General features: G+C 43.6%; 1 protein-coding gene across 3 annotated transcripts in view; it reads right to left on the reverse strand.

Moving 5' to 3' along the window:
• LOC310677423 (heparan-alpha-glucosaminide N-acetyltransferase-like) overlaps positions 1 to 15,420 on the reverse strand; it is a 176,090-nt gene that overhangs the window by 18,239 nt on the left and 142,431 nt on the right. For all 3 annotated transcript variants that reach the window (XM_083440432.1, XM_083440431.1, XM_083440433.1), the window contains one exon: positions 1,544 to 1,621. In XM_083440432.1, coding sequence (XP_083296558.1) covers positions 1,544 to 1,621 — 78 coding nt within the window. The remainder of the gene's footprint in view (positions 1 to 1,543; positions 1,622 to 15,420) is intronic.

The raw sequence follows: 15,420 nt of genomic DNA on the forward strand, positions 1-15,420 counted from the left end.
TGAAAGCAAAGGAGAGGGAGCTCTGTGCCAGACAGCAAATGGGTAGGGCCCCCTCGCTCAACCCATGGATAGTGAGTTCAGAGCTGAAAGTGTGTGTGAGGAAAAAAGCAGCAAGCTGGAGACAGGGTCAGAGCACAATATTGGAGGTCTGTTTGAATCCAAGGCTGTGACTATGGGAGACGTAAGACCCTTTGGAGGCATTAATGCTCTGAACCCCTCCATCATAGGCTCAGGTTGTATATATAGGCAGTGGCTGATTTACATGCATCCAACTGACATGCGACCATGCACGCGCACATCATGGCAATCCGACTGTGGCCGGAAAAGGGGCAAAATGTAGCGTAGCAGTCTTACGTGCACTTTGCAATCGCATGCATTGACCCAGAATACAACACCCACACACATTGGGGGTTGCCTGGATATGTAAATAAACCCTATATTATAAAGACACCACAGTCTCCACTGTGCCTCATTCCCAAAAGGAAACACAAACCAGTTTTCTGACAGGGTTCCATGTGCACAGCTACATAGGGTGGTGGGAATCCAGGCAACCCACCCACTTGTTTCCAGGGTTCCTCAGCTGAATGTGGCTCTTTGCTGAATCAAGGCCTCTTGAAATCATGAAATCCTGAATTCATGAAATCCTGACTTAAATAATGAGATCCTGAATTAAATCAAGAAATCATGAATTCATGAAAAATCATGAACCAAATCATGAATTCATGAAATCCTGAATTAAATCATGGAATAATGAAATCATGATTTGATTCATGAAATCCTGAATGTATGAAATCATGAAATCATTTTCTAAGGAGGTGAACTGGGGTGGTCCTAGAAATGGCTACCATCATGTCAATAAGCCCTCTTCACTCTCTGGAAGCTACAGGGACATTAACAGCCCTGTGTCTTGTTTTCGGACTATGCTTGATATTCAGTAATTAATATTGATTCCATTAAAGCCAGCTAGCAGAATGATGATAAATAGGCTAATGGTAACTATTCGATCTCCAATGATGTGGGGGGAAATGGGAATTGAACTTTGAATTTTGAGGGGATTTTTTAAAAAAATCCTGTCTGCTCGCACAACACTGCCCCTGCCAGAGAAGCAAGAAGAAGCGCCTGGGGCTTCTGGTTTCTGGAGAGATCTAACAGACATCTTGCAAGATCTTGCCAGAAGTTGAAGTTGTGTGAACTCGGTAAGCAAGGCTTTGGCGTGAGGCATGAGGTATGAGGCACCTACCCATTTTGCCTCGGGTGGCAAAACAGGATGGACTGCCCCTGACCTCACCAAGAAAGAGGGAAGAGCTGAACAAGGCTTATACCAGATTACTTCCAGTTTAGATACCTTATAGCAGAAGTAGATGTTTTGAAGAGCAGTTGGAGATAACAAGATGGCATGCTGCAATACTTTGGGGCCCTTGACCATTTCCCTTCTTGTTAGATTATCTGCAGTTTGTGAGCAACTACTGTAATTAAAAATAACGAGGGCCTGGCAGCACCGCTAATGCTATTATCTTTAAAACATCAGGCTTCAACGACTCACCAGCAAAACAGCCCAGATGAGAAATCTCTTTAAAATGCTCAGTGGTTGCTGACGGTACATTAGGATAATCTTCCCCGCCTGCAAATCAGAGAAACATAATGAAAATACAAACAAAAAATCAGGGAAGCAGTGATTATTTTCAGTAAGCTAATATGGTTTATTTTTCACCTTGCACTCAAAGAGGCAAGCTAACTCGCTAAAGTGGTGGCAAAGGGCAGCTTGAACACATACATTTTGCCACAGGCAGAAGCTGGCAGAGAGGAATGTAACTTGAACAAAGGCAGGGAAGTCTTCTAGATCAGACCGTCAGTTTTCTGTGCCTCAGACATGGCTCTCTGATGCTCCCACATTTCCCCCCAACCATTCCCCACCAATTACTGAGAGAAGAAACAGCATTCATAAATTATCAGAGGGAAGAGAAAATCGCAATGAAATCCTCAAGACAGAGAGCAGGATTTTTCTTATGCTTGCCTTCCTTTTGAGGTAGGTCAAGATGTTTTGTGATTGCGCCTTCATTTCATTCTATAAATAATCACTGTGCTGGCTGGCATGCAAAGGCATCATGATCTAACACTTCCTATGGGGCCTTTTCAAAGCAATAAGGTGTGGGGAGTTGGGGGGCAGGATGCAGCGTACTGGAGAGACATTAATGACATGAAAACCAGACAGACCAGCCTCAGCCACCTCACAATAGGAAGTTAAGTTGAAACTTGCACCCACCAGAATTATGAATAAATTCTAAAGCACCCTGAGAGTGAGAGAAAAGAATCATAGACCAGAGGAATTGTAGAGTTGGAAGGGACCACAAGTCCAACCCCCTTTCGCCCAACGTGGGACTTGAACCCACTACCCTGAGATTAAGAGTCTCATGCTGTACTGACTGATCTGTCCCATACACAGAAGTCCCGTTATTCTTATTCTTATTCTTACATTTCTATATTGCTTTATATTTTAAAGAAAAAAATCTCAAAACTCTGTACAACACAGAATAAAACTTACAAGGAATTGGGAGGGCAAGTTTCAGCACAGCACTAATGCTGACCCACTTCAGCTTTCAGCCCAGAGTTGGTGTGATGGCCTGGGATTCGGACTCAGAGGCTGAACCTGAGGAATCCCAGCCTGCACAGGAGTCCCCGCCTCCAGAACCAGCTGAGCCGGGGCTGGGGATTGAGACTGAAGGGTCCTCACCTGTGCTGGATCCTCAGGTGCAGGCACCAGCTGAGTCTGCTCTGGCTCCTGAGGTGATGGAGGACCCATTGCCTGCAGGCGCTCCACTCTCAGCCCTGTCAGGGGAAGCTGAGGTTGCCTCTGGGTCCGGTAACCCTTCAGCCTCTCCTGAGCTGCAGAGGCTCAGGGCAGAGAGTCGGAGGGAACTAAGTTCCTGCAGGAGGAGTGCTCACCTCCAGGCCAGGAGAGGCGAGTCACCTGTGGACCGGGGCCGCCCTATGCCTTGGGGAAGATAAAAGCCAGTCAGCCCCAGTCCTAGGTTGTGGGAGCAACATTGTTGGTAGCCTGTTCCTGCCTGCACCCTGTCCTGCTCTTCTGCCAGAGTTCCTGACCTCCCTGCCTTGGACCCCGCTTCAGCTTTGATGGACAGCCTCCATACCGCACCCTTGACCTAGGACTGGACTCAGACCTTGCCGCACGGTTAAGCCTCAGGACCAGCACAGTTGGGATGGGTAAAGTGGAGGATCAGGATTGAGATGGGAAGCAGAACTGACAGAGGAATGAATGGGGGAATGAGGAACAGAGAGAAACTGACTGGGTGTGGGCTTGATGAAAAGGAAAGCATGTCTCTGGCAGTAAAAGGTAAAGGTAAAGGGACCCCTGACCATTAGGTCCAGTCGTGACCGACTCTGGGGTTGCAGCGCTCATCTCACTTTATTGGCCGAGGGAGCCGGCGTACAGCTTCCAAGTCATGTAGCCAGCATGACTAAGCCACTTCTGGCGAACCAGAGCAGTGCATGGAAACGCTGTTTACCTTCCCGCCAGAGTGGTACCTATTTATCTACTTGCACTTTGACGCGCTTTCGAACTTCTAGGTTGGCAGGAGCAGGGACCGAGCAACGGGAGCTCACCCTGTCATGGGGATTCGAACTGCTGACCTGACTGGCAAGTCCTAGGCTCTGATACCCACAGCGCCACCCACGTCCCTACATCTCTGGCAGTAGCCGTTACTAAACATAAACTCAGCCAGGCGCTGCTCCCTGCAAACTTCTTCAGAAGAGCTGCTGAACATGGCTACTGCATATTAGTCAGGCTACAAGTCATGATGGCTACACGCTTGTTCCAAGGCAGCATACCAGCTGCTGGGGTGCAACAGTGGAGGCTATTGCACTTATGTCCTGCTTGTGGTGTTCTGTGGGCATTTGATTCCCTGGTTTAGGAAACAAGTGTGGTGGACTATGGAACTTTAGTCTGATCCAGCAGGGCTCTTCTTAAGGCTGTCTAAGTCAGGAATATTCACAATTCATATAATGCCTGCACTGCACCCGTGTACCCTGGGCTGCTGTCTCTTGCCTAGACCTTTAAACGCTTCCTCATGAGACCTGGGGAGGGAGTTCCAAACTCTGAAAGAGATAGTATTTAAATGTCTTTTTTTTGGGGGGGGGGGACAAACAACAACACCATGGTGGGCATTTTAAGACATGGTTAGGAAGCACATAGGTTGCCTTTGGCAACAAACAACACTTGAGCAACAAATAAAGGAGAAGCTGTATACCCCCCACGACTATGCAAATAATGCACATTGCAAAACAATTTATGTATCTATCTATGTATAAAGTGTGCATGCATTTAAAAAGTTAACTGTAGAGAACGAAGAAGAGCAGCTTTCCTGGCTAGAGTCCAATAGGTGTTGAATAGGTGGAGGAAGGAAATTTGCTTGATAGTCCATTTTCACAGATTCCTCCAATGTCCCTATGGCTCTCTCGTTGTCCAGACATATGTTTATTCTAAAGTGCAAATGCAGCAGGAATCTAAAAACTCTTGAACTTCTTCTCACTATAACCTCTTCCCAGGATCCTATTCCTGAATCAGGCAGTGTCTCCATCCATATGTCAAAATTGCACTGTCATCACCTAAGATTATGAGCGATTTTGTGATTCAGGGCTAGGTTGTGTGGTGAGAAGTCTGTTTGCAGAGGAAGATTATTTGTTTTAAGTGAAATCAAATTCTCAGGCAGAAAGAGTCTGTGGCATTTTTCCATAACGCATCTTGAGTAGGGAGCCATTCAGGAGGATAAGCAGAAATCTTTGCCAGCCCTGCTAAAAGTTTCCAACTGGGACCATTAGAACCAACAATACCTTAAGCCAATGTAGGCATCAATATCCATTATTTGTGAAGGAAACTTGTTTCTTTCTAGTAATTAATGGTATGAACGTCCTGATCCTGCAAAAGTAGTGATGAATGGAATATTTACCTCCCTGTAAGGCCAGACATGCAGAATGCCGCCATGTTCCAAAGGTAGGAAAAACACTTGCAAGATTCCAGAAATGAATGGAGACAATAGGGACCTCTTTTAGTATGGAGTCTTATTTTGCAAATTTCAATTCATCAATGTGCCACTAAAACACACACTGAGGATACTTTTTTTATACACTTGCATGTTCCTACATTTAGAGCTGGTTTGTGTATGGATGTCAATTTTAATGTGTGTAATATTATTTATTTATTCAGATATTTTTATAACATCTTCCAGAGCCAAACCAGCAGCTTTTCAAAGCAGTTCATAACATAAAACCATTATAAACCAGGTCAAAAATCAACTATGAATCTCATAATAATAAACATATGAAAACAATCTCTTTCCAGATAGCAGCAGTGCTTAAATTCACATCACTAAGAAGCAGTGGAGTGAAGCTGAGTGGAGTGAATGAAGTTCACTGAACTAGTTCAAAAAATGCTGAACAGCACCCGAAAGTCATTCCCATAACTACAGGAGAAACTAAAGGTGAATTAAGTTGATTTTGGGGTAGAACTCTTGTTCATCTTCACACTCAGTTTCTGCTCTCCAGCCAGAAGCTTGGACTCTTAAGATGGTATCCAACTAGTGCATCCTGTCAGCACAAGGATTTATGCTTGAGCAATGGAATTGTCCTACTCTCCTGTCATGGACTGGCTAGATGCAGAGCACTGCTATGAGGTACCAGCTGGGGAACCCCCAAGAGAAGAAGGTTCAGAGCCAAGGGATGGGTGGCAGGATGACTATGAGTGGTCAGAGGGAGAAGAGGGAGCAAACTGGGAAGAAGAGGCTTTGGAAGCTGAAGAGGTAACAGGGCTTAATGAGCAGGAAGAGTCTGTGACAGACAGCAAACCAGAATCAGTGACTGGAGAGGAGGAAGGGGCAAGAGGCAGAGATGAGCCAGGCTGCTGAAGAAGCCAGCGGGTCTCCCCCTCCTGCTGCAACCAGCTTCCCTCCCTCCTGGTCTTCCAGAAGAGGTATGAAGAGGGCAGAGAAAAGACAGGCAAGGCAACAAAGTTTCAGATTGCTTGGGAAGAACCTGGGGGAGGAGGGAACTTAAGGAAAGGTGGGTACTTTCAGTCCTCACAACTGCCTCATAGGGGCAAGATCTACCGGGAAGCATTGTTGAACTCACTAGGCCTGGCTTTATGAGCTGTCCTGTTTCTTTGATTAAAGAGTTAACTTCACTAATCCTGTGTGAGTTATTGCTGACCTGCTCCTGACACCTGCTTGTGACATCTCTTCCCTGCCCCCCCCCCACCATGTGCACTCTGTGTACCCCCAAATCTTCTCCGGAGGGTTGAGGAATCAGAACAGATTTAAGGGAGATGCAAAGGAGGAGAGGGGGCAGAGTTCTATGTACAAAGAGGCCGTTGCAGCGTGACAAGGGAAATATCCTCATTGGACTTTGATGTCACAAGCACTATCTAATAGGCGCTCACAACACTTGGAATAGACAACATTCAGAATTGCTATGGGAGCAGTAGAAGGTGCAGGACAGAGATTGCATTGTCTTAAACTAAGGAAAAGATGAGGCCTCTGTGGTTTTGAGTCTCTGAACCTCCTATCAAAACTCATTAAAACCAATGGCACTCCATAATCAGGCTTAAACATTTCATCCATAATTTTTACTTAACTTGTTAATGTACCATTACTAGAAACTGACAGATTTCTTCATGCTGAATTGTGCTCTTTGAGGCTCTGGAGCAAAATACTTGCAAGAGCCTTTAATGAGAAAAAGAATAGTATTGATTGCCAGGGTCCCATCAATCCAATATTTTAAGAAATAAGAAAAAGAGAGTCCTTTATTCAATATCTGGTCTTCTTTCGCACAAGCTAATATCATGCCTTGGTATTTGCGAGTAGCGTTCCGTCTGAAAGAAAATGTGGCTGTCACAGTGATTAATAACTGAACGCATGCCACGAAGGCTAACTTCTTTGTGCTCCCTTCCATTTTTAAAAATACTGTTTTTCAAGTGCAGGGGGGGGGACTCTGCGGAGAACCAACTCAGAATTAAATGTCAGGGGTTGTAAATATAGTTCCAGAAAATTCAGGTTGTAAAGAATTCAGTTCTGCGAGAAACCTTTGGTTATATTCTTCAAAAAGGAAGGCCAACACTCTCTTCGAAAAGAAAGGGGTCAGAACAAAGCCTTGGCCCAAGCCCAGCTTATCATTCCAAGTTTAAATCTCTCCCTAGCTACGAACTCAGTAAGTAGTCTTAAGCAAGCCACTGTCTGTCAAGTCCGGCTCCTGCTTTAACCTGGAGAGAATAACTAGATCCAGCCTCAGTATCCAGAAAAGGTCCACTATTTCACTGACGCCTGCCGAGGGATGCTGAGGCATGGAGCTTACCTAACTTCAAGCAGAATGGCATTCTATCACTGCCAGGCCACTTCTACAGAGGCCCTGTTCTATGTGCCCACCAGCCTAACGGTGTTTGTTGGTGGGCACCTGGGCAGGTTTGATGGGGGTGCAGGTGATTTATCATTATCACTGGGGCCAGAAATACACCTGCAACCAGCGCAACTGGTACAGTATAGATATTAATGTATTCCAACTGCCTGACCCCCAACATGGTGTTGCAAGTGCCATCTGTGGCGGCAGTGGCAGCAGTGTTGTGGCATTTCTTGCCTACACAATGGGAAGAGGAGAAGAAAGGGCAGAGCAATAGGCAGCTACACGGAGTAGGAAAACGTAGCTGAAACAGAAACTGAAGAAAGCAAGAAATGAGGAAGAATAAAGAACCATTCCATTTTCAGTTCAATGGCAAATAATCCCAAATTCCTACCATCTATTATTTTTTAGGGTTTAGTGGGGTCCCCCCACAAATCTATGAGAAGTATTGTGTGTTATAGGGTAATTGAGGCAATGCTATTAGAATTCCTAAGGGAAAGTCAAGCAGGGGGGGGGGGAGAGAGAGAGAGAGTGGAATTCTGGTGGAGGGAGAAGATTGGTGGAGGCTTAGAAAGGGAGTTTGAATGTAGTGGGGGGGAAGCAGTTGAGAGTCGGCTGAGAGCGGTGGGTTCTGAAGGGGGGGCACTGAGTGGGGGAGCTGAAGCTGGTTTGGGCAGCTCTTCAACGTGGGATCAATAATTCAGTGGCCATTGCCCTCGTTTGACGGTGGCCGAAAAGGAACGGAAACGCAGAGAGAGACTGTGTGTCTCCTGTGGAGGCCAGGGCATGTGGCAGCCCAGCAAAGAGGGATTCTGCCAGCTGCCCGGGAAAAAAATTCCCTCTGTTTAGGTGGGCCACGGAGCCAGGGCTTGGCTAGCATTGCTAATGCCCAGATGTCTTGCACCACCGCACCCCCCAAGCAGCTGGAAAGCAGATTTACAGACCTGGGCTATGCCTGATTATCGTCTTCCCAAGCAACTTAAAAATGGAAAGTGTAATGCTGGTGGTCAACAAAAGAGGTTTAAAGACTCCCTTTCATGCCAGAAGGTTCTTCTCCCATTCTCTGTTTATTCTCAACTTGTAGGGTGTTCTCCCCGCCCCATGCAAATCTTTCCTTTCTCTTTCCTGTTCTTTTTACAAGGGCAGCTTTGGAAGCAGCCACAGTGGTGCATACAGGAGATGGTGGAAGAAAGAACGTATCCTTGAAGCATGGCAGAACTCTATGCTATGGGCTGCTTCAAGGGAAGAATCTTTGCACATGTGAATGGGCTCTCACAGACCAAACGCCAGGGACAGAATGTCAACTCAGATGCACATTCAGCTATCTCACACACACACCATGGAATTAAAGCAGGGTGCTGGTTAAATCGCCCGCGGCCACAACCACACTGAGAACTGATTGGCTGGGGCTGTCCCACAACAACAATATGGTGAGAGTGCAATGAAAAGATGTCTTATTACATCTGTATCATTACTATGTGAAACAGGCTGCACTGCAAAATACAAAAGTATAAGGATTTTTTCTACCAACTTTGAGAGTGTCTTTAAAGAAAATATTGGTGCTTTGCTCTCCCCAGCTTCAGCAGCCCAAGTGAACGTATCAACTCCAGGTCTTTCTAAAGGTTAGCCTTTTCTTTTTAAAACACAGTCTCGGCTATTTGGCGAGGTTTTGTTGACTGTGAAGAAATCATCAACAGGAAACTGGAGCAGCCATGAGTCACTGTTAATCGGCTTCTTAATACAGTGGTGCTGAGAGACATATTTTAGCCACCTGCCCTTCTAAGAAATTTGAGGCAACACCTGGTAGGTGATGCTTGGACTGACACCAAAAGGACTTCACAGCAATGTGATTACTTGTTCCCAGGGGGAGTACCATTTAGCACTTGGCTGCCATGCAAAATTGCAGGGCAGAGCAATTAAGAAAGACCCAGAAGTTTTGGGAAACAATAACAACTGAATGGCCAGTTCAAAGTCTGAGGCAGCATCCAGTTCATGCTTTCCTCCACTTCCATCCACACCCGACAACAAAGAGCAGAACATTTGACATTGCCTGTTCTTAGGAATTGGCCATGCCAGGCAACTTTACCCCACCTCCTTTTCCAAGTATGTACACGTGGAGGAGGAAAATTGCACAAATTTGGCTCAGTGGGTGGGGGTCAAGACCCCCATAACTGCAGAAAGGGAAAGGAAGGTTATTCTGTCTGGCAAGCTGGTATGCTTGCACAGGTGGAACATTCATAATAGTGCAATGTTGAATTCTACCCATCATTTGGGCATGCACATTAATGCTGCACGTGTAAGCCTGTGCACACATAAGCACAATACTTGCTCCTACACTTTACTGTGTGTAAGGCATTGATGCATGGTCTGTGCATGTGCCAGCCATGATTTTTCCCATACTGTGGATGATGTTTTGTGCACGCATTCTTTGCATTTCTCTCCCCACCCCCAAGAGATCATAACATAAGGTTGTAAAACATTGATCAATGATTCTGTATCCTCCTCAGAATAACGTTGTTAAATAATAATAATAATAATAATAATACCCTGCCCATCTGGCTGGGCTTCCCCAGCCACTCTGGGCGGCTTCCAAAAAAATATTAAAATACTGTAATACATCAAACATTAAAAGCTTCCCTAAACAGGGCTGCCTTCAGATGTCTTCTAAAAGTCTGATAGTTGTTGTTCTCTTTGACATCTGGTGGGAGGGCGTTCCACAGGGAGGGCGCCACTACTGAGAAGGCCCTCTGCCTGGTTCCCTGTAACTTGGCTTCTCATAGTGAGGGAACCACCAGAAGGCCCTCGGTGCTGGACCTCAGTGTCTGGGTAGAACTCTGTAACCTGTCTGATCATTTTTGAAGGAGATGCCATGCATATACTGTAGCTTTGGGGAGATGTCTAACAAGCTAATTGGCAAATCGTTTTGTGGATCATTGCTATTCGCTTTCTTATAAATTGGGGAAATGATCCTCAGTCTCTAACCAGAGGGCATTTGGCCTGTGTTGTTTATGTTGTTAATGCATAAAGCTGTATTAACAGAGCTCAGGAACACCTGCAGTGACAGGAAAAAGATGGAAGCTTAAACAAGCGCGCAGCAAGAGCTCAACATCAGAGAGATGCTAAGACTTAAATTACTGCTCTAGAGGTGTGCTGCTTCCAAACAAAGTACAGTGAAAGTTTGAGTCTGTCAGTTCTCCACAGCATCTTATTTGTCCTAAAGTTTAGAAATGAATTCATCTCTACACATTTTGTTTCAGACAATCCTGACCTAATTCACAACTAAGTGAAGGATGCACAACCCATCTACTTATCTAAACATATCCACAGGGGCCTGCAAACTACAGGAGGTCCTATTAGTTCAGTGAAAATTACATATATTACATTTGCTTGGGATTGCAGTCTTGCGGTTCTAAGGTGCAGTTCTTACATATATGTTTGTCACTCACCGACTATGCCATTAAATTGCAATTTTTCCAGTCACCACATGTAGAGTTTTCATATTACTCAGAGTCAATTCAAAACACAATATTTTTCCATGGAGTCGCACGTTCGACTGAAAAGTCCACTCCATACTAAGTCACAAGTGATGAACATGCATGTGTGAACTGGCCCCATAATGTCCCATAGGCTGCCCAGTGGCCACAAATAGCTGGGCAGCTGAAGGTGAACCATTGCTGATCTGATGGCTTTGCTTACTAAATAGTGCCTTTATGTTTGAATTAGAAAATCCAAACAACACCCTCATCAATACTAACTAACATTCACTGGGAAGTTCTCCTGTACAAGTCAGACTGAAGTGAAGCTATACAAGAACATAATAATAATAGTAATTTTTTATTATTATTATTATTATTATTATTATTATTATTATTATTATTATTATTATTTATTATTTTATTTATACCCTGCTCATCTGGTTGGGTTTCCCCAGCCACTCTGGGCAGCTCCCAACCAAATAATAAAAACACAATGCAGCATTAAACATTAAAAAAAATCCCTAAACAGGGCTGCCTTCAGATGTCTTTTAAAAGTAAGATAGTTGCTTATTGCCTTGACATCTGATGGGAGGGCATTCCACAGGGTGGGCACCAATACCAATATGGTTCAAGAAATGACTAGGAACAGTGTAATGTTGCATAATTAAAATGATAGTCCTCAATCAGCTATTTTAAACCATAAGCCCCTGGTGGATAGCCAAAGGAGGTTAACAATCTCTTTAAATACTTTTACTATGCATCTTAGTAAAATAGTACTATTTTATCATTTATCATTTTACTATAGGTTCATAGAAAAGCAGAGGTTATTTATAAACCATTGGAACTGAAGATTTCAAGACGTATATTTTAATTGATTTGATTGTGGAGAGATATCAAAGGTTGTATTCAGTGAAGTCATCCTTTTTGTCAAGGGCTTCTGCTATGGAAGTCCCCCCACCTCTCCTTTCCTCTGGGCTGCCCGTCTGTTCTAGAGGTTCCCTGAAATCTCCAGAGCAGATGGGGGTGGGGCATGTGAAGAGATATGGGGGGAATTTCCATTCTATAAGCAGGTTATTTTGTTGGCTACAGCCCTAACATGATTATTGGGATTAATATTACAGTGGAATCTCAGTTGTCAAACGTAATCCGTTCTGGAAGACCGTTCGACTTCTAAAACGTTCATCAAACCAAGACGCAATGGGCGGTCAGCAATTTCAATGGAGAAAATAAAGAAACGCCCCTTGGAAGCCGTTCAACTTCCGAGGCGTGTTCAAAAATGGAAGCATTCACTTCCGGGTTTTTGGCATTTGGATTCCGAATCATTCAGCTTCTGAGATGCTCAAAAAACGAGGTTCCGCTATATAAACATTATTTCCAATTACATCCCACTCCAAACCAAACATGATGAAGAGAATGCACACACACACACACACACACACAATTTTCCCTCTCCCTCTTTTTTCCTCTTTTCTTTCTTATTATTTTGCCCCTTTCTGGCTCCTTCTCTTCTATCTTTCTAAATAAATATGATTTCCTTGTTTTCTACTTTGTATTGTAATTGATTGTCTGTCACGGCTACACTTGTTTAGCATTGTAAACATATGACACATTTTTCTAAATAAATAATGTTTCCAATGCATACTAACATATTCTTAAACCCAAAGTGGCATCTGCAAATACGGGTGAAAATGAGAACATCGATGCATTCTTGCCTGAACGAAAGAAAAGTAACTAAAGCCATGTGGGAATGTATCATAAAATGTGTCTGACTCCTGAATTAAGTTTGCTAAGTCCTAAGCATATTCACTTCTTGTCACCCTTTACCACTAAAAACTTCAGCAAGAGAGCACAGATTTATGGGAAAGTAACCCTTTGAGATTCAGTATCTAACTTCCATTTCTAAGTAATCATTCCCATTTGTGGCTTTGTCAGAATTCATCTCTCTGTCAAATCTGAAATCAAACTCATGAGAACAGATGCCTTTGTAAGAGTTCCAATATTTCTTTCTTCTGCTTGAGTCACCCTAGTGACATGTCATCACTTCTGCTTCTCAGTCTAATAAATGGATAGCCATTACAGAAGAAAACCTACAGGGCAATAAGTACTGGCAAGGATGGCTTCCAACTTTGTGGTGCCCTGGTTTGGAGAATGCTGCCCAATTCTTGCCCATAATTTTGTTGAGCGGGATAAAGGAGAATACTGTAATAATATGGCAGTTTTTCTAACTGGGCTGCTAGGTACGCACCACAAAACTACAAAGGTTGATATTCAGGGTAAGGCTATACAAGAAATTCAATATGCATTTAAAGTCAAATCTATCAAATTTGCACTTTCTGCAACAATATGAAAACCAAAACACAACCTTTATTAAAAATCCACATCCAAATTCTGTGATACAGTTCTCCACCCAACCAATGCGTACAAAAATGCATATATTAGTGGAAAGTGTGCATTGAAAAGGAAGATAGTAGTGAAAACATTAAAATGTATTAATATTTGGAAAACTGCTTGCAGAAATATGTACTTTGGTCAAAAGTGCACATAAAAATTCATTAGGAGAAATCCAGACAAAATTTCACGAGTTGCTTTTTTAAAAAGCGAATTGCTGCAAATTGGGAGAGCTGAATTAAAGATTGGGAAAATAAGAAACTAAAAGAACCGAAATTGACAAACCTGTGTCTGAGTGGCACCACTGCAGACTGCAGGTGATTGGGCTCACTTGATTTTGTGATCCTTCATACAAAAAAAATCCTGTACATAGAAAATAAGCACACCGTGGTGAAAGGCTAGCTTCTCCATTGCATGCATTCAGTCACATAAGTCCTCCTCTGCAGTCTAAAGTTATTCAGAACTCACAATGCTGGAATTCAACAATTCTGATTCTAGCTCTTCTGAGTAGCATTACACAATCGTTATGTATCAGGCACGTCCAACTCCCAAGAGGCTGTGATCTACTCACAGTATAAAAAGACCAGCTGTGATCTATTGGGGGGGGGATTGCCCAAAGTTGGAACACAAAGCTAATCGACCTAAGACACCACCCCGATTGACCGGTGGATCATGATCGACCTGTTGGACATGCCTGTTATATATAAATTGTTGTCCAAACTCATAAAATGCCTTAATTATTTTTTTTTAAGACCAACACAATAATCTCCTAGGACACCTTAAAATACAAGTGGAGAACCTCAAGAAATCCCAATTGAATTTGCATGGTTTGTTATTATTAAGTAAATAGCTTATATTGCATCGTGGATTTTTATACCTGTCATTGTTAGGATAAATCCAGATGGAGGAAAATTAGAAACAAATGTAAAATATGGGTCATAAGTATTCAACTGAGACATAACTCAGTGTAAACATCCGAGAGGTTAAAAACGGGGGAGCAGAAAACACAATTTCTGATGGAAAAAGCAGAATGCTTTGAACACATAAATGCAGAATTAATATTTCATGTCATTTATCCAATTAAATACATAAATAAGCCCAACCAACATGGAATGGGAAATAATTCCTTCCAACCAAGCTCTACATCATGTTCCTCACATTTTTTCAAACATTAATTTTTAAAATTAGTATTCTCATGGTGGAAGTAAAGTGGTCCAAGCAAACTGGTAGGCAGAGGAAGAATACCTTCACTGTCCAAGTACTGCTCCCAAATATTCTATCTTGGGACAACACATTCCTCTGTCTGCATTTTTTGAATCCTGAATTGCAGTCTGACACTATCCATATTTGGGGGGCCGCCAGACACCCCTCCCTCGGCATATAAACCTACTAATTTGGCAATGACTTTCCTTAATTGCCCCTGAAGCAGAAATTGATCCTTGGGAGCCATACAGAAAATGGCTTAGTTCTCACTGTGCGGGGAAACCCGTGCCCGCTTCAAACAGCCACTGGGCTCTCTCTCTCTCTCTCTCTCACACACACACACACACACACACACACAATTAATTTCCTGTAGGCAGAAAACTAGGATGTCAGGGTATAGAACTGAAGCCTAGCCTTCTCGCTGGCATCCTAATTTTCTGCCTACACGAAAATTATTTGTGGAGGAGCATTCTGTCATGTGAATCCCCAGGTAGGGGAAGACTCATGAAGATCTACTCAGGTAGGCAACACTGCTTTCTGATTCAGAACTCCTTGAGATCCCTGTAAACAACCACCTGAACTGCCAAAAGATGCATCTGACGTTTCCCAAGGGGCCAAAAGTGCAACTGATGAATGCTGTACTTAAATACCGTAAACGTTATGAAGAATGTGCACAAGGTTAACTTTTGCTTTGCTCTACATGTGCAAGTGTGCCGAGTTAGAAGAAAATAAAAACAAATAAATGCATGTAATGCTCTTTGCCAGAGCATAAGCTCTATGAGTTCCTTTCCATTCCCAGTTAAGAGGCAAGGCCTGGGCCGTCATGAAGCCTGCGCCAGGATATAACAGCTCAGGTGAACTTAGCCCCTTATAGGAGCAATGTTGCCACTATCTTGGCTCTGTCCCTGGTCCTGTTGATCCTGAGTGCTGTGATCACTTACTTCTTTGCAAC

The sequence above is a fragment of the Podarcis tiliguerta genome, assembly GCF_965153285.1.
Source record: "Podarcis tiliguerta genome assembly, chromosome: 5".
NCBI lineage: Eukaryota > Metazoa > Chordata > Lepidosauria > Squamata > Lacertidae > Podarcis > Podarcis tiliguerta.